The sequence below is a fragment of the Notolepis coatsorum genome (genome assembly GCF_963971535.1).
Source record: "Notolepis coatsorum genome assembly, chromosome: 17".
Classification (NCBI taxonomy): domain Eukaryota; kingdom Metazoa; phylum Chordata; class Actinopteri; order Aulopiformes; family Paralepididae; genus Notolepis; species Notolepis coatsorum.
Genome location: NC_140181.1, coordinates 54,289,571 through 54,314,655, shown reverse-complemented (window position 1 = coordinate 54,314,655; position 25,085 = coordinate 54,289,571). Strand labels below are relative to the sequence as shown.

Sequence of the window (25,085 nt, the reverse complement as noted above, 5' to 3'; positions counted from 1 at the left end):
ACCCAATGTTTGCCTGGTACTGCAGGGGGTCGAGGGAGTCATGCACCAGGGGATTGAGGTGTTGCAGGACCAGTCTCTCGAACGTCTTCATGACGTGGGACGTCAGAGCAACTGGCCTGTAGTCGTTGAGGGTGCTGGGTCATCCCTTCTTGGGCACCAGGATGATGCAGGAGGTCTTCCAGAGCTGAGGCACCCTCTCCAGCCTCAGTGAGAGGTTGAAGAGATGTTGGAGCGGTGCTGCCAGCTGCCCTACACATGCTTTGAGCACCCTGGGATTGGTGTTGTCCGGTCCTCTGGCCTTATTCACACTAATCTTGGAGAGCTGCCTCCTGACCTGGCTGTTAGTGATGGTCAGGGTTGGGGCTGATGTCTCCATAGGTAGTGTGCTGTTGGTTTAGGTGGTGGGGTTGGTGTTCGTGGGTGGTGGTGGGCAGGCTGCTGCTGTTGGGGGTGGGGTGCTGATGGGTGTGGGGGTGAGGAGAGGCTACTCTGGTCAAAGCGGTTGAAAAACGTGTTCAACTCGTTTGCACGCTCTGGGGGGCCTTCCACAGCCATGCCCTGCTGTAAATGGCAAATGGCTGCTTTTTTATATAGCGCTTTTATCCAAAGCGCTTTACAATTTGTTACTTACATATTACCCATTCACACACCGATGGCGGAGGCAACCATGCAAGGTGCCAACCTGCTCATCGGGAGCAATTAGGGGTTAAGTGTCTTGCTCAAGGACACATCGACATACTGCCCAGGAGGAGCGGGAAGGTTGCTGTTTGAACCCAGTAATTCTCCTGACACCCGCCCACACCTCCCTGGTGTTGTTGGCCTGTAGTCTGCCCTCCAGCCTGTCCTTATAGCTGTCCTTGGCTGCCCTTAGCTCTTTTTTTTTTTTTTTTTTTTAGCTACCTTTGGACAGCCCTGGCCTGCTCAGTGTCCCCTGCCATGAAGGCCCTCTTTTTCCTATTTAGCAGGTGTTTAATGTCCTTGTTAATCCAGAGTTTATTGTTTGAAAAGCAGCATACCTTTTTTGTAGGTACGGTGCTCTCCTCACAGAATCGATAATAGAATAATATAGTCATTATAATTGGCTGCATACACTTTAATAAAAGGTGTAAATATTGCTGTGTAAATATAATACAAAGAAAAAATGTGATTGGCATGTTGACAATGTCGTAGACTTCTGTCTACTTGTCATTATATAAGCCCACACTGAAGGAGGGCAGATCTCCCACATTCCTCTTGTTATTCTTTCCTAAAGAGATGTCACGACTCGACAGGCAGGGGTCAGAGCACTTCTTGTCGGGAGCCAGAGAACAGTCCTACAGAGCCAGGTAGGACTGCGGGGAAGGATGAGAACAAGGGTTAGACACGGTCGAAGAACAATGGACTAGAGAACAATACGAGAGAGCATAATAACACGACTAACTGGGAAATACGAAGTTACGATCTGGCAGCCTCATGACATCTGGGGCGGGGTTATATCCCTGACGTAATTGGCCCACAGACGTCAATCAGCTGCTCTGCTGACAGCAGCACACTTGTACTCTGCACCTGACTTAACGAGAGACAGAGATAGAGAGGGAGGGAGTAGCCAGGTAGGAACTGTGAATGAATGAATGAATGAATGAATGAATGAATGAATGAATGAAAACTTTATTTAACAGATTGCAGAATGGGTACAATACAGTACGGCTCAATACATACAATTGTTAAGGGGATGCAGACCTGAGAAAGACGTTTGTCTTGTTTCCATCAGGGTCCCCCATTTTCAATTCATATAGACATTTATGACATACACAACATACATGACATTTATGGCATAGGGACATATAGGTATTTAGTACTGATACATTTGTGACATAGGCGGTATTCAAATATACAGTACTGTTACCCCTAGATCCTGACAGAGTATATACATATGATGGGGAGGGGACTGTACATTAGGAGGGGGTGGGTGGGTGGGAGGGAAATATACATACGGCGGGGAGGGAATATATACATGCGGTGGGGAGGAGACTGTCTATTAGGAGGTGGTGGGGGTTTTGGGCATTTACGGTGGCCAGTTTCGAATTGCAGCCTCCCGTAGGTGCTCTTTAAGGGTGGTTTTGAATGTGGGCAGGGATTCACATTCCTTTACAGCTTTGGGTAGGGCGTTCCACATTGTTGTGGCATAATTGCGAAACGTGTTTAGTCCCTTGTTTGAGCCGAATCTGGGTTTAACATGATTTGTTGAGCTTCCTCTGGTGTAGTGGTTGTGGTATTCACTGACCTTTGGGAAGTATTTTGACATGTACATGGGCACCCCGGTCGTATAGTGTATCTTGTAGACCAGGCCCATTGCAAGTTGCTGTACTCTGTCGTCTACTCTAAGCCATCCTAGGTTGGCAAAGTGGGCAGGGGTGAGGTGGGTTCTGGGGTTCAGGTCAAGTAGTAGTCTGACCAGTTTGTTTTGTGATGTTTGTAATTTTGTTTTAAGCGCCTTTGAGGTGCTTTGGTACCATGAGGTGCACGCATAGTCATAGTACCCTGTGACAAGAGATGCTTTAAACACACATTCTGTAGAATGGACGGCCGCTGACCTTGAGAACGTCTACGTCTCTTTTCAGTCTAAGGAAGGATAGGAAGTAGGGTATCTCTGTACGGAATCTCTTTCCAGTGTACGTTGGATCTGTATTCTTTTAAACCTGTATTCATTCGGGATATATTCCATAGATAGTACGTTGAATTCCTTCGCTACAGTAGGTTTGCTGAGCACATATGCTCTTTTTATGCAACACCCCACTTCACACTCACACATTCACACCTGGGAGCTGCCCAGTAAAACCATAGCCTTCTACTGTTGGCCACTGAGCAGCTCAACTGGCACCGTTGGGGGTTAAGAGCCTTGCTCAAGGGCACTACAATGTAGTTGTTAATGATGGGGAGAGTGTTATTCATTCACTTTCCCCGCCCTCAGATTTTACTGCCTGTCTGGGGGATCGAACCCGTGTCCTTCTGGTCACAAGCCCGCTTCCCTAACCATTTGGCATTTGCTGCCCCCCTATTATGATCATCTCATCTGGCTCTTTTGCTCTTGTATCTTCTTCAGCCTCCAGATACAGAAGGGGGGCTGCCCAAGCAGGTGGGCAACAAGACAGAGTGTGCCCTGCTGGGCTTAGTGCTGGAGCTGAAGAGAGACTACGCCCTGGTCCGCGAGCAGATCCCAGAGGAGAAACTCTACAAGGTCTATACGTTCAACTCCGAACGCAAATCCATGAGCACCGTGGTGCGGCTTCCCGACGGAGCCTTCCGCCTCTACAGCAAAGGCGCCTCCGAGATCCTGCTGAATAAGTGAGTCGGAAAAACGTCGCTTGATAGAACAGGCTATGGTAAACAGGCTATGATATGATATGATACATTTATTTATATTGCGCCCCTCAACCAATAGTTACATCGGCCCGGTGCGCATCCCGGGAGAGAAAGAGAAACAAACAAAAAAAGACAGGAACAATATGAAAAAACTGAAAAAAATACAGGCAGTCCAACCAATCAGATAGAGAACAGACAGACATAATACACCACACATACAACAATACAAAAAACTAGCTCATGGATTGTTTATGGCAAATAGGTGGATGCTTGCAGATTTCAGGTTGAGTGGGAGCTTGTTCCAGAGGGTCGGTGCTGCGACTGCGAAAGCCCGGTTTCCTTTTGTCACCAGTCTTGTGTGGGGGATTTTTAGGCAGATTTGGTTGTTTGAACGGAGGGATCTGGAGCTGGTTGATTGGACCAGGAGTTCTTTTATGTAGGCTGGGGCGAGACCGTTTATGGCTTTGTATGTGAACATGAGGATTTTGAAATGTATTTGTTGTTTTACCGGGAGCCAGTGTAGGGATACAAGGACTGGGGAGATGTGGTCCCTCATCTTGGTGCCCGTCTTAAAGCTTAAAGGGGCACTTCACCAAAAGACAATCCTGATTTATTTTCAACATAATCTCACACACATCCAAAAATGCTACAGTTTTGCACACATTCATTTAGTTGTGTTAATTACAGCTCCATGAAACGATGTTGATGAAAAAATAGCAATACCTTGTCATAAGGACATAAGGAAGGATTCAGTGTCCCCAATGACAGTGTGCCATATTCAAACTAATTTACTCTCAATGAGAGTAACTGTCTCTGTCAAACTAAATTAATGTGTGCAAAACCTTTTGGATGTGTGTGAGATTATGTGCAAAATAAATCAGCATTGTTTTTTGGTGAAGTGCCCCTTTAACTTCCCATGGAAAGGTTTCCGCCTTTGCAACCTGTTTTCAGCCTTCTCGTTGATTGTTATCACCCTCCATCTGCCCTTCCGTGAAGTATCTGTGTTGTGTTTATTTAGTATTGTTGAGGCAATCGTTTGGTGGAATTCTGGCCTCCCACGTGCTTACTGGCTGAAACACTGGTCTCTCTCCCCGTTAATGCATCCGGACAAAAATGTACTGGAGTCGTCGTCTCATATCAGAAGGATGTTTATTTGCGTAAACCAAGGTTCTCGTACAGAATGAAACACATTTAAAGTCTTTGGAGGTATAATAAACTAGATTAATAGATTCTATCTCTCTCTATATCTGCTCTGTGGTTCTGCGGCTTGACTGTTAGCACGCTAGCTCCCTCTCTCCTTGTGGTCTTTCCTCCCCCAGCCTCTGAAGAGGCTGTCTCAGCTCTGCTTGATGTGGTCTGTCTGCCTTAGAATACAATTCAACTGGCCCAAGCTAAGCGATCGACACTGCCTCTTAACACATTCCCTGCCACGCTTCTATCCATCAATGTAGGCTCACTGCCACCACTCTAAGCCTATGGAGATGTTCACCTTCTTTGCAGGGCTATAACTTTTTTAATTGTATCGCTAAATTGACATCACTATGGCCCATTCAACATCGATTATCTATCGTTCAGGATGTAGGAACGTTATACTTTTTCATTCATAGATTCTTCCAAAAATACCTTCTAGAATATAAGTATGTTTTTATCGTTTTCTGCAGTAATTCATAGAACGTGAGTTATAGGCATAAACGCATATATAGATTATCAACTGCCGTTTATTGCCGATACACGCTATATTAAAAAATTCAACTGTACATGATCGCAGGGACGTGCACAGGACTTTAGAAAGGCAGGTGCCGAAAAAGGAGAAAAGGGCATCAATTATTAAATGCAATGCGAGCGCGCACAGCGCGCAAGCCCGATTTTTTTGGTTAATACAAGTCTATGGTACATTCAGTTTCACCGATAGATGTCACCAAAACTACATAGTGTCCCTTTAATAACACAATATGCGCTCCAGACCAACAGCTGCGGGCGCTGTGTTGAGAGAGCAAGAGAGAGAGCGAGAGAGAGAGAGAGAGAGAGAGAGAGAGAGAGAGAGAGAGAGAGAGAGAGAGAGAGAGAGAGAGAGAGAGAGAGAGAGAGAGAGAGAGAGAGAGAGAGAGAGAGAGAGAGAAAGAAAGAAAGAGAGACCGCATTAACTCACTTGTTAGTTGAAACGTGGTCCAGGTCAGGAGGGCTTGATGAAGTATTATGTCCACTGTCCCACAGTCACAGACTGTTGTCTTGATGTATATCCACTGTCCAGACTGCATCCAGCCAAATAGCTTATTGTTAGCAGTTAGCACAACACAAGTACTGATGAGCTGTGTCTACTGTCTGTCTTTGCCCATTTCCACGTCGAACAGCCTGCAAACTACCTGGCGTTCTATCGCCATGCTCTAAGACAAACTCTAACCTTAACCAACTTTGAAAGAGTGCCTAAGCTTAACCGTCGAAAGAACTTGCCGTCACGCTCTAAGACAAACTCTAACCTGAACCTACTTCGAAGAGTGGCTAGGCTAACCAGTGTAGAAACTGACGTCGGCCAATCAGAGAGCATCTGCCAGAAATGTGGCTACGGAAAGTATACAGGCGTCTGGCAGCGCGCGTAAATAATAGGTCCTTCCAGTTCCAGGAGAGGGGTAGGGGCATTTATCTCTCTTTCTTTACCTAATATTTAGATTCTATCATGACATCTTTCATTTGGAAGGGCAGGGCAGTCTATCTATATGTGCAACAGTAAAAAAAATTATTAAAAAGGGGCATAAAAAGGGCACTTTCTAATGAAAAATGAAAAAGGCAGGTGCCCGGGCACCCCTTGACGTCTATGTGTGCACGTGCCTGCATGATCGTATACGTTATGATACATCATGCGCGGATGAAAGGGGGGGGGGGTCGTTTATAATTCCGTGATCGTCAGTAAATGCTTTATGTAGTATGGGTGATATATTGATCTGATCGGTTTGCAGTGAAAAGAATAAACAATCAAGCTGAAAGTAACGTTACTGTCCTCTTACCGTTCACCGATGAGACAGGAGGAAAAAGATCCCACTTATTTGACGTCGATCTACTAGATCCATTTCCGGTTTGTATGGCGCGATAAACGCCCAAATCATATCGATTATTGATGGCAGCGATCCATATGCACGCCAGTGTTTGTCTGTAGTCCCGCAACGATATGTGACTGCCGGACGGATTTCCCAGATGCATCGATGGCCACTTCCGGTTGTAACTCGCCCGATCATCCACCAGGCGGCGGTATTGAGGCGTTGCACTATTGTGCAGGGTCCCACTGTATCACCAGAGGCTGGGTGACGGAATTATGCAGTTTTATAATAATAAAAATTAAATATGATCTCAATATCGCTGTACAGCGTGGTTTGGCAGAATTCGCATGGCCGGCAAACACGCTGTACAACGGGATTGGCGGTGGATGTGTTAATGAGCGGTTATCTATTTGTCTCGTCACCTAGCAACGCCCGTCTCTCTGTCTCTCTCTGTCTACTGAACGTGAAGACTGTCTCTCTCTCTCTCTGGGTCTGTCTCCTGCTATCTCTTAAAGGAATGTTGGCCCTGAGACGCGTTATTAAGCGACGGCAGCAGCTCGTCACCCCTGACCCACAGAGACCTACCGCATTACTAGCACTCTGCAGCCCTTCCCCCATCACTCCCAAGTCATGGGCAGACTGTGCCATCTCCAAGAATGCCGACCTTGAGCAACTCTCTCGGAAAAGCCCAACAGCTTAATTTAAGTCTAACTCTGTCTCGTTATCTGCGTCGCCATGGCGACCACCTTTTGTTGTGACTCCCCTTCCCTCACAGGCTCATACAGAAATGGAGTGAAATTTCTCTCTAATACAGATTTAGTCTAAAAGACTAAACACAATTAAAATGTGTTTACCTACATACGTTACGTACTTTAGAATTAAAAGATGTTATGGCACTATAGTACCTAATCTGTCCTAATCAATGAAAAACACCCAAATCCTTCAAACCCTAGTTGACTTGAGAGTAACACTAAAGTGTAGCTAGTAAAGTCTGCTGCGTTGGGTTCTGCAGTGTCTTATTGCCGGCCTCCTGTACTGTGTTGCTACAGATGTACATCTATCATGGCTGCCGGTGGCGAACTGCGAGTCTTCTGTCCCCGGGACATAGATGAAATGGTGAAGAAGGTGATCGAACCCATGGCCAGCGAAGGCCTGCGGACCATCTGCGTAGCCTACCGGGACCTCCCCGGCAGCCCGGAGCCCAATTGGGATAACGAAGCCAACATCTTGACCAATTTGGTCTGCATCGCTGTGGTTGCCATCGAGGACCCTGTCCGTCCTGAGGTCAGTCAGTGTTTTCAGCTTCCACTCAAACTGTAGCGGATGATGTCCGTCCAAGATGAGACAAAAGAAAAACATGACTCAAACACAACTATTTAAATTGTGAAAAGTAATGCAAACATATACAGGTAATAATAATAATAATAATAATAATAATAATAATAATAATAATAATAATAATAATAATAATAATAATAATAATAATAATAATAATAATAATAATAATAATAATAATAATAATAATAATAATAATAATAATAATAATAATAATAATAATAATAATAATAATAATAATAATAATAATAATAATAATAATAATAATAATAATAATAATAATAATAATAATAATAATAATAATAATAATAATAATAATAATAATAATAATAATAATAATAATAATAATAATAATAATAATAATAATAATAATAGATTTTTCTATTTGTAATGCGCTTTACAGTTGCGGGGCAAATCTCAAAGCGCTACAGTTAAAAGAACTTAAAAACTAGCGATATAAAAATAGGCAAGACTAAACATAGAATAACATAGAGAAACATAGAATAAATAAAACTGATAAAAGAAATTAGTAAAAGAACATAAAATGTGTGGAGCATTTTTTTTTTATAAAAAGTCAACAGAAGGCTCTACTAAAAAGGTGAGTTTTGAGGCCTTTCTTGAAAGCATCCACAGTCTGTGGTGCTCTCAGGTAGTCAGGGAGAGCATTCCACAGACTGGGAGCGGAAGAGCAAAAAGCCCGATCTCCCATAGTGCAGAGATTGGTCCTTGGGCGCTAGAGGAGGTTTGCCTGGCCAGAGCGGAGATGTCGAGAGGAGGAGTGAGGGGTGATGAGTTCTTTGAGGTATAGGGGGGCGTTTCCGTAGAGGCATTGGTGGGTGAGCAGGGAGACTTTGAACTCAATCCTGAGTGAGACAGGGAGCCAGTGAAGGGACTTGAGGATGGGAGTGATGTGGTGGTATTTCCGCACTCTCATCAGGATCTTAGCAGTGCTGTTTTGGATACATTGTAGCCTTTGGATGTTCTTGCTAGGGATCCCGATGAGGAGTGCGTTGCAGTAATCCAGCCTGGAGGAAACAAAGGCGTGGATGAGCTTTTCGGCATCTGACAGAGTGAGGGGCGAAGTTTGGCGATGTTCCTAAGGTGGTAGAAAGAGTTTTTGTATAATTGATTTATGTGCGCCTCAAAGGTCAGGTGAGGGTCCATTTTTACCCCTAGGTTGGTGATTGTTGGTGACAGGGTGATGTTTTGGCCGGAAAAGGTGATGGTGGTGATGGTGGATGAGCGAACCTGGTGTGGGGTGCCAATAATAATGGCTTCAGTTTTAGAACTGTTTAACTGTAAGAAGTTGTGCTTCATCCACGCCTTGGTCTCCTCAAGGCAGGTGGTCAGAGTGGAAGATGGCAGAACTGTGGATGGGGTAGGGTTTATTTTTAGGTAGAGTTGGGTGTCATCAGCGTAGCAGTGGAATGATATTCCATGCCGGCTGATGACAGAGCCAAGGGGGAGCATGTAGAGGGTGAATAGGGTGGGGCCGAGGACTGATCCTTGTGGGACACCAGACACCAGGTGTCAGACCTTGCCTCCCCCAAGGAGACATACTCCGTTCTTCCGGTGAGGTAAGATCTGAACCAATCAAGGACAGAGTCTGAAAGTCTGATGGTGGATTGAAGCCGGTGAAGGAAGATGTCATGATCGACGGTGTCGAAAGCTGCTGTGAGGTCAAGGAGGATGAGGAGGGAAGGAGAGCCAGCATCAGCCGTCATCAGTAGGTTGTTGGTGACCCTGACCAGGGCAGTTTCGGTACTGTGTTTGATGGTGGAGAATAGTTGCTTGGAGTTTCCAGGACTGTCATTTATGATGGAGGAGTAGTACTGGGACCGTGCCAGACTGAGGGATTTTGAGTAGGCCTTCTGGTGTTCACGGTAGGCCAATTTGTGTACAGTGAGTCCTGAGACCTTGAGTCGCCGCTCAAGGACACGCCCAGCAGTCTTCATACTCCGCAGCTCGCTGGTGTACCAGGGGGCTGAGCGTGCGAAGGTGACTGTTTTGGATTTGACAGGGGCATGGAGATCCAGAAGACTGTTCAGGGATTTATTGTAGAAGTCCACTGACTCAGTTGCTGATGAGAAGTTGACAGAGGAGAGAAGCTGGAGGTCCAGGGTCATGGTGTCCGGGTTGATATTTTTGAGGTTCCTGAAATGGATTTGGCGCTTGGGCTTGTTGAGTGGAGACTGGAAAGACAGCTCCATTGAGATGGTCTTGTGGTCAGATACCCCCAGATCGTAGACTAGCAGGTTGTTGATGGGGGCGGCGTTTGTGATGACCAGGTTGAGCGTGTGGCCCTTTGTGTGTGTGGGGACATCAATGTGTTGTGTGAGGTTGAGGCAGTCCAGAAGTAGCAGAAACTCAGCTGCAGGGTGGCAAGAGGGCGTGTCGACGTGAATATTCATATCTCCAAGTATTATGATATTGGCAGAGGTTGTGAAGAGTGTAGTGAGGAGGTCCTGCATCTCTGGGATGAAAACAGAGTTGGGTTTAGGTGGCCGGTAAATCAGTAGTATTGTCATGAGGAGAGGGGGTTTACATTTGAAAGCAAGGCATTCAAATGAGGACAGTACAGGCAGGGGGGACAGTTCCAGTTGGTTTCTGTGAATAACGGCTAAGCCTCCACCACGACCGGTGCTGCAGGCTTTCTCCAGGTAACTGTAGCCAGATCGAATTTGCACTTGTTTAATTTTCAGCAGAAATACTTTAGTGATTCACCATAGTATGTCTATACTGGAATATCATAGAAACCTGAGGTCACTATAGTATTCCTGTTATTTTACGATAGAAATGCTATGGTATTACTGCAGTATTTGGTGCATATGAAAACAAGAAATAAATACATAAATAAAGAAAAAACCCACAGGAATATGATAGTTTTGCTATAGATAATTGTTGATCTCCTTCCTATGTGTCAGGTGCCAGATGCCATTAAGAAGTGCCAGCGGGCAGGTATCACCGTGCGCATGGTGACCGGGGATAACATCTTCACCGCGCGTGCCATCGCTATAAAGTGTGGCATCATCCAACCAGGAGATGACTTCCTGTGCATCAGTGGTAAAGATTTCAATCGACGAATCAGGAATGAGAAAGGAGAGGTACAGTAACATTTATTTTTATAAAAATGGAAACGTAAACATAAATCTGTAAATACCCATGTCAAAACAAAGTATATTGAAGTATATTTTCTGAAAGTATACTATTTTGTATACTTTAGTATACTTTTTTATATATTCAGAAAGTATACTAAAGTTGTTACTATTTTGACTTTTCACAGATTGAACAAGAGCGCATTGACAAGATCTGGCCCAAACTGAGAGTTTTGGCTCGGTCATCTCCTTCAGACAAACACAATCTAGTAAAAGGTGAGTGTCCCGTGTCTGGCCTGCACTAATGGGATAGAAATGGTGTGGATGTCGGGATTCCATGCGTGGGGGAATAGAGGCTTTGCACAGCCTTGTGTAGTTTTCTTTCTCTTCCAGTATGGCTAACCATTCAATGAATTCTCATGCCCCCTGCGTTTCATGCTGGTCCCACAACCTCTGCATGTGTTCTTCACGCTCAGACACCCATAGACGTGTGTTTTTCACTCCACTGTGTTTTGCCCTCGGAGCTATCCGTAGTCTCTGTGGTTAACTGTATACGTTTGTCTGCCGAGGATCAAAGCCTCACCCCAAACCATAACCCTAACCTTAACCCCACTGTTACCTTAAAGGTCCCGTGTCTTATAAATGGCCTTTTCCAGTGGTTAGCATTGTTTCCTAGCAATGGGGGTTTATATCAATGGGGTCTGTTTCTCTAATTCTCATTTTGACTCATCAGTCTAGTCTCAAGTTCACGAGATCCTCCCTCACTCAACTAAGCCATTCTGATTTGACTGTTTTGCTGACGTGAGTAAGGCACTGGTTGTAGTCACCGCCCACAATCAACAATTCGCTCAACAACAGAGCGAGTGGAATTACTTCCTCAAACGGGTTGACATGCGCGGGTGCCGACAGAGACAGCAGAGAGCGAGAGGGAGAGAGAGAGATAGAGAGATAGAGAGGGAGAGAGAGAGAGGGACACAAGCTTCTCTCTGGGAAACACACGCATTTACACACACCGTGCAGCGTGGGGATGGGGCTTCTCCGCATATCACTGTCAAAATATCTTTGACTCCCACTCGCGCGCCCGTATTCCGATCCGTGCAATAATATTCACAGGGGTATATATTGTCATTTGAAAGAAGTTACCAATGCATTGTCCTGTGGGATTATGCCCCCCCCCCCCCTGTGGCGAAATTAATTAGTATCCCCCTCAATCTTTCTATATCTCTCTCTGTCTGCCAGTCAGACTGTGGGTGACTGTCACTCAAAGAGCTTATGGGCGGAGCCCAGCCCAAAACAGCTTGAAATCTTGAAAAATGCTGCTTTAGAGTAATTGATTAAAAATACAAAACAATGAATTTTTTTGAAACAAACTTTACAGATGTGTTCCATAGACACACAGGAATTGTGTAAAGTTGCCCAAATAGTGAAAGGAATAGCAATGCATGTCCCCTTCCCTTTGATTGCCAAAAAAACGTTTTCTGTGGCCCAGCGGTTGAGTGCCGGAAACGTAGATCTACGTTTCTGTGTCGTTATTTCTTTTATTCACTATTTCCATTCATAATATATCCTGCTATGCTGTAGGACTGAATGGCACTCTGTCTGAGACCGCAACGGTCCGATACCGCCGCCTAACACATTGCGGCCGCTATTGCACTCCATTTGAAACAATGTGGTTTGTTTTCTCGGCCGAGCTGCGGTGTGGGGGTGGATTCTAAACACTCCGGCAAAACAAGCGCTTATAGGGATGGCATCGACAACTGTCTCCACCCACCCGTTCATGTCCAATGCTGGATAACGTTGGACACAGGATCGCTGTGGATATTTGGAATGGCGATCAGATAATTGGATTATTCTTTTTGCAGTACATCAGAGACAAGGTAAGGACTATATGTTATCAATCTTGCATTGATCCGATATTTTTTTTCCCACGATCGCAGTGTGTGTCTGTATATGTACTGTGTAATGTATGCCATTGGTGGTGCTCGAAGCATAGAAAAACACCATAATACCGATAATCTAGTGTTGATTTCAGATCGATTCAATAATCAGGCGAGAAATGAAAGATTTATAATGAAATGCACTAAAAGGCTGTTTGCCGGAGTTCCCTGGGATTACACAGGATCACTCTAAAACTATACTCATATTCACCACAGTATAAAACGGAAATGTATGGATGAAAAAAGTATCTGTTTTTTGCATGTTGACCGGAAGAAACTCACTGCCAATCGACGCTGTTATTAGATCCATAGCTATAATATTTAATATAGCACTGCAAAAACCGGCATTTATCCCCATTGAACAGAGTGCTGGCACTCACGGCCCACAGCGCCCACTGCTGAATGGCACTTGATGTGTTAAACCATAACCAGTAAGCGAACGTTAAAACTATCCATAACCCTAACTGTAATGTGGGTGGTAGTGTAGTGGTGAAAGCACTTGCCTCCAACTGCAGTGACTGTTGGTTCAAGCCCTGGTTATAGAGTTTTGTTTTGTTTTGGGGTTAACGCTCCCTGTTGGTAGTTAACTACACATTTATAGCTGCATGTCCTTTTCATAACCGTTTGTCGTGACACTGACACGTTATCCTGTAGTGGACGCATGGTTGTGATATCGGGTTGAACCATTGGTAACCACTTTAAAGGGATAGTTCAGATATTTTTTAACCCTAGCTCTTACTTACCATTAATGATGATGTTGATTGGTAGTTATTTCTCAGCACAACCCACGCTGTTCCTCATGCTAGCTGTAGCTAGTTAGCCACAAACTCTGATTCCAAAGTCAATGGGGTCAACTTCCCGTCCCAATCTGACTGAAGCTCACTGAAATCTACTGCACTGTGGAGTAATTTCATTGAGCCTCAGCCAGGAGCTTGACCCCATTTTGATTTGATTGAAGTTTATTTCAAATATGCAACATAACAAACAAACATTAGTATTATAGCCTTAAGCCTTTCAAATAATAAATGTATATAAAAAATGTAAAATGGGGTGCTTGGTGACATGGGAGGTAGCGGGCTTGGCTCGGTGGGGGGGAGTACCTTCCCTCTCTCCTCTACTGAGCCTGGCCCAATTAAATTCAAGGGACCCGTGTCGCTGAGTGCTCTGCCCCGCGTGGGACGGACCTGGGATGTAGGGGAGCCCTATTTCTAGGGGGGGATGGCGGGAGTGGGGGGTCCCTCTTATGGGGGTCTGGGGGGCTGAACGCAGCCATATTCAAGGGGCCCATGTTAGTGTGTTGTTATGTTATTGTAATAAATACGTGAGTTATACCAGTAGCAGGAGAAACTGCTATGTAGCAGGGAAACTGCTATTTATCCAAATGCCTGAAATAACCAACTGCACAACCGGGTTACAAGGAATACCAACTTTATTTCATCAAGGTCCTATGCTAAACAATGATACGAGATCTATTAATTAAAACCTATGAGCCATGAAGCCGATACAAATTTCCCCTCTGAGACATGACAGGGTTTAACAGAACCAGAGAATGCAGCAGGTATAGCCAGGCGTCCCCTAGGTAAATTATATCACCTCTAAGTTAAGCACACTATAAATTACAGCACTTCTATATAGGTAAACCCTTCACCTCTAGGTAGAGCACATCTCACAGCACACTTTTATATGGGCAACAACCCTTAGTTTGAATGAGGTACGGTACATACACAATGCACTTACAATAGTCACACACACACACTCTATCCGACCAGCTGGTCCATGTGAATATTTAGGGCATCGCCTCCCGCTACCAGCCAACTCTCTCGCTGTAAATCCTCCGCCACCCCTCTCTCTTGGTACGGCCTCATGCCCAATAGGACACTTTATTACAACACCTAAGTAATTCATACAGGGGACTAGGGGTCTCTAATTGGGGGGACTAATCGGGCACCGTAAAGGTCGTCTGCAGACGTAACTCAGTCACCCTCTATATGAGGCACGCAATTGTGAACATGCATATATCCTATCACAGTGACACACGTCAAAACACCCTCTTTAAGAGGCACTGCGCGTTATACAAAGTAGATGCCTAATCACACACACGGCCCGCTAATCACACTCTCAAATAGGCACTCATAGATAATAGATCAACTGTACACACTAATTATGGAAGACTCCCCAGGTCCTAATTACCCCTCCCTCTTGCTTCCCCTGTTCCCCTTCAATTGGTCACACAATATAAATACAACATATACCAGCCTGGGCTATATAATAAATAGGGCATATAAAGGACTAGCCAATATGCAGGTTAATTAAGGGCACGATATCATACAGATAATGTAACTAGAAAATACACAATATACCATATACAATATATATATATATACAGTAGGCCTATACCGTTATAAAAATAGATCATAATACAAAATCCTATACTGAGTGCAATGTGCGTAACAGTGGACTTAACTCGCCGCACGGCGCGACCCCCCCCGAGGGTCGAAGCTTGGACCCCGTCCAACTCTCCGGCCGAATGTTCCGGCACACGGTGGTCCTCCAGGTGATAGTTTGATTTGCAACCTGGTAATCGTACCCGGTGTCCATGAGGACGTTCCAAGTATAAGGTCTTTGGGAGCGATGTAACTCGGTACTCTCTATGTCCCGTCCCTATCTGTCTCCAGGAGGGTAAGCCTCCCCTCCTTACGCTACCGGTACCTGTGGACGGCTGGCTAACTTATCTTCATCGCCGGTGGATAACTCTCCACGATCGACCCCACCCCTCGGGCCCTAACAGAGTCTGGTTACTGCTTGCGTGCTCCAACCCGATATCTGAGTCCCACTGGCTTATCAATAGTCTCAGCGTCTCATCCCCGCACACAATCAGCAACACCTGAGTTCAATAATGAAGCCACTTGAGTCCCTGCTCCTGACGTCATTACTTCGGCCCATTCACATCACACTATTGATGTCATTGTAGTAGGTATTGTCTAAGTGTTGTATGTCTGTAAATGTTAATAAAAATGTAAGTACAAAAAATATATATAAATAAAAAATTAAATAACAAAGAACAAACAAAAAAGTCAAACTAAATATATATATATTTTTTTTTGTGTGTGTGTCATTTACATATTTGAAAGGGAGTGGGAAGAAGCATACACTTATTTAATCCAACCCCTATTTACTCATCAGAACATACTATATTTTATTTACTAATTTATACATTATAGACTTATATTGAAAAAATTTACTTAGTTAACAATACTTTTTTTAAATAATACCTTATTAATATTTGCCAAAACTTCAGTCCTCACCATACATATCGAATATTTATTCATTAACCATTTCTTAAATTAGGGTTAGGGTTAGGGTTGGGGTTAGGGTTAGGGTTAGGGTTAGGGTTAGGGTTAGGGTTAGGGGGTTAGGGTTACGGTTAGGGGGTATCGTCTCTTTAAATGAATTAAAGTGTACTCTGTGTTGTTTCCTGATGTCCCAAAAAGTGGTGAGGTGCTGTAGAATGATTTGGAAACCAACCGTTTGCTCCAAGTGTAAAAAGCAGCAGTTTTATTAACTACACAGGTCGTAATCAATAACTGTTTACAAAATACACACTCAGAAGAATAGGTGTTCCCTCAAAGTACACGCGGTAGAAATCACCTGCACTGGGAGTCACCGAAACTAAAACAAGATTCACAGGTTCTCAAAGTAGTTGTACTAAAAATTTCCAGACCAGCATGATGCTTTGTCTTCTAACTATGTCGACTCGATATCAAAAAGTTCTTCATCATTGAGGTCTCACTGGAGATTGTAGACGTCTTCTTACGTTGATTCTCATTTTCTCTTCTCTTCGGACCTGTTTCCCAAGGCCCTCCTTTTTATAACAGGGCCCCCGGTCCCTGTGTGACCTCACAGGAAGTGACATCACAAAAAGGTTTCCCCCAATCTGGAGCCTGCTATGTTTGAAGTTGAAAATAGGGGCGGTCCTAACGCCCACCTGTTGCCAGCTTAAATTTCTTAACACCAAATTTGTTTTATGTCCAAATCAACTTAAACCATTCTTTTGTTTGGCATAATACTTACATATTAGTGTGTGTCTGCTTCTGGGGCACATTTCAATATGACTCATTACAATTTGTAACTATAACGGGTACGTCCTAGTACCCGTCACGAAACTTCGACCATGCCTCGAGTGGGAGTCGAACCCCGAGCGTCTGCTCCGGGGCCAGTATAGCAAACCGCTGCGCCAAGAAGGGAATTCCCCTCTAAGCGCTCGGTTTATCTGCCTCTGGGGAGTGAGTTTTACACACTTCTATGTGCCGTAGTCACACTATCGCGGCACATATCCGTTACATTCACCCCCCCTAAACTCACACCACCCAAGGCATCCGGGTCACGGCACCAGTATAACGGGTACGTCCTAGTACCCGTCACGAAACTTCGACCATGCCTCGAGTGGGAGTCGAACCCCGAGCGTCTGCTCCGGGGCCAGTATAGCAAACCGCTGCGCCAAGAAGGGAATTCCCCTCTAAGCGCTCGGTTTATCTGCCTCTGGGGAGTGAGTTTTACACACTTCTATGTGCCGTAGTCACACTATCGCGGCACATATCCGTTACATAACTACAATCATATTGGTCCACCCATCTGTTTTACTCATTAATTTAAATTAGAAAACATATCATTCTAACCAGTTGAATTGCTTTTTGTCCAATTGAATATTTGCAATAGTTTACAAACATAGTTCTTTCATTGGCCTAGGAATTTGACTCTAAACCATTTTAAGTTTAATATCCTTATGTTCCCCTCATTGAGCACATCCTTTTAATGGTAATGCAAATTGAGTTGTACTGCTTTCTAATAAAGTAAATAATTTTCTAAGGAAAAAGCTTTACTATTTCCTATAGTTTCAGTAACTCCTCCTGTATCCAGTTTCTATGCTATCTGTCTCACAGGCCGGCCTGACAATTCACAGGGTGATGCGATTTGTCCTCCTGTTAAGGCAGCTGCTAAGCCAGAATCTATATGCAAATTGCTGGTGTCTGCTGACACATTCCAAGGTCCTGCAGACACACGTGGTCCCTATAGTATTGAGATATTGAGACTTGGATGATCATGTGATTATCAGACAATTATTGAGTTTATATTGGAAGATAAACACTGATTACTAAAACTGGTATTATTAAGCATTAATTATACCACAGGGGTTAGGGTTACTAACCCTAACCCTAACCTGTCCAGTTCTGCGACTAGGGTGAAAGGTGTGACACTTGTTGTTCACACGCTTAATAGTGATTGTTTAAAAAAAATAAAAACATGGATTATTGTAATGTGAATCCAAGATGTGATACTGAGCTACTTTTTTGGCATATACATAAAATCTAGCCAATGGTATCCACTAGGGCTGACCCCTATTAATCGATTAGTCGACTAATTGGTCGAAAGGGGCCGTAGTCGACTGGCCAACGTCTTAGTCGAATATAATACAAAAAAAAAAAAAAAAAAAATTATATATATATTTTTTTATCATTTTTTTCAAAAGAAAAGAGGCATAGAAGCGTGGCTAACGCTAATGGCACGCATACCAGAGGCTAACTGCCTATCCATCAGTGGACTAAGTGCATGCTTTTGCAGAGGACAAGAAGCCTTCAGTCGACTCCTTCAGACATTAAGCACCCCCCACAGCCCAAATGGAATGATGAAAAAAAAAAAAAATTACATTTAAAATTTAAAATATTATATATATATATATATATTTTTTTTAAGTCGACCAATAGTCGACTAACGGCAAATTTTGGCCAATCCTAGTTGACCATCCAAATCCTTAGTCGGGGACAGCCCTAGTATCCACAAACACACGTAAAAAGGCGCTTTTTGACCAGAACTGTGCAAGTGTGACTTGAGGGTTAAATTGTAACCCCCATCTTGCATGTTGAACAATCTTTGAATATTTCCTGGGAGTTTATTATTTTTAGCTTTGTACATTATTTGTGCAGTTTGATACATTACAATATCAGTACATTTTTATAATTTTGACTGTAAGAAAAGTGAATGAGTATGTTCCAGATATCCAACCTTGTGAATGATGCGCACAGCTCTTTTCTGTAGGATGGTTAATGGGTGTAATGAGCATTTATAATTATTTCCCCAGACTTCAACGCAGTAAGTTAAATATACCATGTGTGATAGAACCACAGGAATAATATTGTGACTCACCATACGTGTCTATAATATAGTGAGTAACTACAGTATTTCCATGGCCAACACAGGAATACCATCAGTGGTGGAAGAAGTACACAGTGCCTTACTTAAGTAAAGGTAGAAATTCTGCTGATTAACTTGAAGTTGGCAGGCTTCATATTTGAATGTATTTGAATTGGCTACATTATCCTAATCAATTCTTCAATTCCATGTAAAAGTACAAAGTTCCCTAAGTATCTTGAAATTGTACTCAGGTGCAGTGCTTGAGTAGAAATACTTAAAGGAACACGCCAACATTATGGAACATCTTCTCCAGAGTCATACAAGAAGATAGATACCAATTTCCTCTCTGTGCATTCATTAGATAGCACAAATTAATGGAAGCGGATACGGATCAGCTAGCCTAGCTGTCTGCCAAAAAACACAGCTCCTAGAGTTTTAAGCTAGGCTAGTGGTCCATATCCGCTTCCATGTATTTCATTCAAAGTGTTCCTTTAATTACTTTCAACCACTGAATACCATGAATCGTTGCAGTGTCGCTGTTGTAAAACAGGATTGCAACACTATAGGTTTCACTGGAGTAAATCTTTGTATGGGACCTTTGCATGAGTCTGAGTGTGGTTCCCTGCAGCGATCATAGACAGCACGGCACTAGAACAGCGCCAGGTTGTGGCCGTCACAGGAGATGGAACCAACGATGGTCCTGCCCTGAAGAAGGCTGATGTCGGCTTTGCCATGGTGAGAATTAAAGCAGCATTTCACCCATAATGCATCTGACCTCTAATTTGTCATTTAGTCTACTAAGAATTTAAAACAATCCTTTATTTACCCGGAGAAGATTTGCTGAGCATAGTATCCTCTTTTTCAGCTATGCTGTAAAGCTATGCCGAAAAAGAGGCAAACATTTGCTGTTGAGGTTTTCAGAGCGTCAAGTGTCAGGGGGTCAAGTGTCAGGGCCTCCCCACACACCCCGTATTTATGACTCCTCCTCAGTCCTGACATCAGTTGACTTGGTCTTTCAACCGTCTGAAACTTACTGATTAGCCAGTGGATCCGACGTTAACATCACTGTCTTTTGAAGGCTGTAGCGGTCTAGTTTTTTTTTATAAATTTTTCTTTTTCTTTTTCCCCCTCCTCAGTTTTTCTTCCATCCCAATGTTAGTCGTTATGCCAATTCCCAATCCCCTTCCTGGTCGCTGCGCACCTACCCCCTACAGTCGGCCTGGGAGAGTGGAGGCTATCACATGCTTCCTCCGACACATGTGTAGCCAATCAACCGCTTCTTTTCACCTGGCAGCGCGGACTCTCACTGAGAGGGTGTAACGTGTGGAAGGATCACACTACCCCCCTTAGATCCTTTCCTCGCTGAGCAGGCGCCCGACCGAACTGTAGGAGTTGCTGTTTACAACGACCAGGACCCACCCACCGGCTTTCCCACCCTCTAACACTGTGTTAGTACGACGGCCGGCCAAGCCGGAAGCAACGCAGAGAGCTGGGCTCGATACCATGTATCTCCTGCGTTGGTGGTGAGCGCCTTGCCCACTGCACCACCCGGCCACCCTTTGCGGTCTAGGTTTTTAAGCTAGCCAGTGATATCATATGAATCTTGAGGTTTCAAGGAATCCATTGATACCAAACATATCACACTAGCTTACCGGGAAACGGGCTAAATATCACTCCAAATGTAGCTGTATTTAGCACCATGAGGAGTAAAAGTCCTCCAGATGGTGTTACTTAGACTAGGACAACTTGCTCTTATAACTTAACTCTTAACTTAACTTATATTGATGAAGCAAAACTGTTCACAATTTCGGGATAGGTGTGATTATATGCTAATGATGAAGATGATGGTGGTGATGGTGGTGTTGGTGATGATGACGGTGGTGATGATGATGGTGGTGCTGGTTAGAAACAGTCTAAGGGGGACCTTCTCTGTGTCCACGGCGCCCAGGGCATCGCTGGCACAGATGTGGCAAAAGAAGCCTCCGACATCATCCTGACAGACGACAACTTCTCTAGCATCGTCAAGGCCGTCATGTGGGGAAGGAACGTCTACGACAGCATCTCAAAGTTCCTCCAGTTCCAGCTCACTGTCAACTTGGTGGCTGTCATTGTGGCCTTCACTGGTGCATGTATCACACAGGTAACCGTGCATACTGTATGTAGACTATGAGGCACTACGTGTAGCTATGAGGCATCATGCATGTGTAGCTATGAGGCACTATGTGTAGCTATGAGGCATCATGCATGTGTAGCTATGAGGCACTACGTGTAGCTATGAGGCATCATGCATGTGTAGCTATGAGGAACTGTGCGTGTGTAGCTATGAGGCATCATGCATGTGTAGCTATGAGGCACTGTCCAAAAATAATATTTGTATTATATTATATAAATATATATTATATAAATATTTTACTTGGGGCCAACCTTTCTCTCTCTCTCTCTCTCTCTCTCTCTCTCTCTCTCTCTCTCTCTCTCTCTCTCTCTCTCTCTCTCTCTCTCTCTCTCTCTCTCTCTCTCTCTTCTCTCTCTCTCTCTCTCTCTCTCTCTCTCTCTCTCTCTCTCTCTCTCTCTAGGACTCTCCCCTGAAGGCGGTGCAGATGCTGTGGGTCAACCTGATCATGGACACCTTCGCCTCTCTGGCCCTGGCCACCGAGCCGCCCACCGAGGACCTGCTGCTGAGGAAGCCATACGGCCGCAACAACCCCCTCATCTCCCGCACCATGAGGAAGAACATCCTGGGCCACGGCGTCTATCAGCTCATCATCATCTTCACTCTGCTGTTCGTAGGTAGGCGACAGGGGACAAGGGACGGAGGGCAAAGGTCAAGGACCAATACCACTTATTTCCTCATCCACGCCAACATTATGGCAAATGCGCTTATCGTCTTCTCCAGAGTCAACAAGATACCAATTTCCTCTCTGTGCGTTCAGTAGAAAGCTATCGGGCCAAAAAACACCTCTCCCGGAGTTTTAAGCTAGGCTAGTTGATCCATATCTGCTTCCATTCATGTGTGCTAAGCTAAGCTAGCCTGCAGCTGGATGGCTTTCTACTGAAATTGGTATCTATCTTATTGTCTGACTCTGGAGAAGCGCATGTCCCATAATGTTGCCGTGTTCCTTTGGTTCCTCCCCGGACCCTGCGTTGAGAACCACTGACCTGGAAAGTGCTAGCAAACTTGTTTCTCTCTTTCTTTCCGGTGTATTCCCATTTGGTTTGATTTCTTTCACTGCGGTCATCATGGCGGTCTCCATCTTGCCAAAATCCCAGGGGAGAGGATCTTCAACATCGACAGCGGCCGCTACGCACCGCTGCACTCGCCCCCCTCGGAGCACTACACCATCGTCTTCAACGTTTTCGTGCTCATGCAGCTGTTCAACGAGATCAACGCCCGCAAGATCCACGGTGAGAGGAACGTGTTCGACGGCATCTTCGCCAATCCCATCTTCTGCAGTATCGTCGTGGGCACCTTCGCCGTGCAGGTAACGCAGCAGCTTTTATTTAAAAGTTTTGTATTTTCAACATGTTTTTATAATTTTTTTATCCACTTTTTCTCCTCTTTTTCTATTTTTTCTCCCATCCCAATTCCGTTGTGCCAATTCTTCCCTCCCCTGTCTTGAACGTTGCTCGCATATGCCCCCCACTGGCCGGTTGTAGGGAGGATAGAAGCCTTGCATCACGTGTCCCCTCCGGTACACGAGGAGGCAGCCTGTCACATCTTTTCACCTGCCAACGCGGACTCTCATTGGCGAGGTGTAACGTGTGGGAGGCTCACACTACCCCCGCCATTTCCTGTCTTTGCTGTGCAGGCGTCCCCAACCGACCTGTAGGAGTTGCTGTCCACAACGTCCAGATTACCACCCATCGACTTCCACCCGCTAACTCTGCCAATTGAGTTAGTATGACGGCTGGCCCAAGCCGGAGGCAACACCGACAGCCGGAGTCGAACCCGGTGTCTCTTGCGTTGGTGACAAGCGCAATGTCCGCTGCGCCACCCAGCCGCCCTATTTTTTCAACAGTTTTATATAACTTCCTTGAATCTGTGGAACATGTTCGTTAAAGGGGCACTTCACCAAAGACAATGGTTTACAAACAACATTTCTTTTTTGCGCAGATAATCTCACACACATCCAAATACTTACACGTTAATTTCGTTTGAGAGTAAATGAGTTTGAATATGGCCACCAGCGATGTCATCGGGTGAGTTTTGCAAAGAAACTAGTCAAATTCTAGAACCTCTTTCTTCCCTTGTATTGAACAGTGTTTTTAGTGGGTGTAGCAACACACCAAATCGTCCCTGCCTGGTTACGCTACACCCAAGCGTAAAAAAAAATAAAGAAAAGTTTTACAAACTGGGCAGTACGTTAGCTAAGCAGTGTTCCTGGCTCCAAAAGCACAGTTAATTGATTACTTAAAGCGAATTCATCCCATTGTGACATCATCGAGGGGAGCCAATTCTGAACAGCTTGTTTAGGCTGGTTAATTGGAAGACTTTGAACCCAAATGGCAAGGAGTAGCCTTTATGTATTTTCTAATAACTAAATAAATACAATTTTAGACTGAAGCCAAATCCATACAAAGTAAAACCCATTTTCCATAATATGTCCCCTTTAATGGATGTGGTTTTGGAAGAGATAGGAGGACAGGTTATTGTAATTACCTTAATTTATTGCTGTGTGATTGCAGGGGCAATGAGGGCCTGAGAGCAGCAGTTGATGCCACATTTCTTCTTTGGCTGCAATAGTAATTTACCCCCTCTGCTGGGCTAAACTGGCATTGCATGTGTCGCAGGACGCGTCTATTCGAATACCAACCGGTTCATGCTTCCGCGTTCGCGTTTTGCGAATCTGATTGGCCACGGCCGTTTCTGGTCATGTGACATGTGCGCCCAATCGCGTGACGCGCCCATTTCCACCTCGACCAGCAGAAAACTACCTAACGCCTAGTTTATCACTGGTTAAGCTTAGGCGACTCTTTCAAAGTTGGTTAAGGTTAGAGTTTGGAATCAGGGCTGGCGTTCTATCACCCTGCTCTAAGACAAACTCTAACCTTAACCAACTTCAAAAGAGTGCCTAAGCTTAACCGGCGAAAGAACTTGCCGTCACACGATTGGTGCGACCAGAAACATCAGTGGCCAATCAGAGCGCAAAACGCGAACGCGGAAGCACGAACCGGTTGGTATTCGAATAGACGCGTCACGCGTCGCTATGATCGCATGGCTGTTATTAACCCACAGGAAGAGTGGAAGACTACGGAAGCCCTAACATTCATACATTTTATTTACTCCGTTTTCCCGTGATAACGAATTAATTTAATTTGTTTTCTCGTGATAACGGGATACTTTTCTCGAGATCTCGAGAAAACAAAACGATAGTCTAGTATATATTATATCACTGCAGGAAACATCTTGCATGTAGCGGTCACGTTGGTCATGAGCTCCGCTCCCGTTCATGTTAATTTCGCTTCAAAACCCACTTTTTACAACACTAATGTGTTTAAACCTCGACGTATATATTAACTAAGACCTTCTACTAACTATATCAACAGAAAGAATCAACATGACATCAAAGAAAGAACCTGTAAAGAGACGCGGAGCAGACAATCTAACGGCAGACCCTGCAGAGACGCGCTCCGTGAAGGCTCGGGCAGTCGAGATCGAGAATAAAACATCCGATAATACCATCGCTTCCACCGCTCCTGCAACCTCACCCGAGACAGACATGGAGAATACATCACACGATTTTGAGTCTCTGGCTATTCTGATAAAGAACTTGACCGACAAGGTAAAGATCTTAACCGACAAGGTTGACAAGCTTGATGATAAGATTGACAATGTTGACGCCAAGGCTGATAATATTGCTGATAGGGCTGACGCTAATGCTAACGCTTTCAAGTTATCTATCGAAGCTAAATTCGAAGAATTTAGAGCAGCGGCTGCAGTACAAACCGAGCGCATTATTGCAGTTGAAAATACCGTGGGCGAATATACACTGAAATTCGTTGAGGGCAACAAGGCTATACATAAGGAACTAGCGGTGGAGATGCAAGAGGGTGACAAGGAGCTTCTGCAGAAGATACTTGACAACAACGAGAAAACAACGGATAGGTTGCTCGAAATCGAACGTTACTCCCGTAGATTTAATATCCGTATAGTGGGA

General features: G+C 44.5%; 1 protein-coding gene across 1 annotated transcript in view; it reads left to right on the top strand.

Moving 5' to 3' along the window:
- atp2b3a (ATPase plasma membrane Ca2+ transporting 3a) overlaps positions 1 to 25,085 on the top strand; it is a gene marked incomplete at both ends in the record, with an annotated part of 173,604 nt that overhangs the window by 111,520 nt on the left and 36,999 nt on the right. The window contains 8 exons of the mRNA XM_084333459.1: positions 3,083 to 3,324; positions 7,424 to 7,658; positions 10,634 to 10,813; positions 10,993 to 11,080; positions 19,559 to 19,665; positions 20,879 to 21,070; positions 21,504 to 21,717; positions 22,198 to 22,409. Of these exons, the coding sequence (XP_084189585.1) occupies positions 3,083 to 3,324; positions 7,424 to 7,658; positions 10,634 to 10,813; positions 10,993 to 11,080; positions 19,559 to 19,665; positions 20,879 to 21,070; positions 21,504 to 21,717; positions 22,198 to 22,409 (1,470 nt within the window). The remainder of the gene's footprint in view (positions 1 to 3,082; positions 3,325 to 7,423; positions 7,659 to 10,633; positions 10,814 to 10,992; positions 11,081 to 19,558; positions 19,666 to 20,878; positions 21,071 to 21,503; positions 21,718 to 22,197; positions 22,410 to 25,085) is intronic.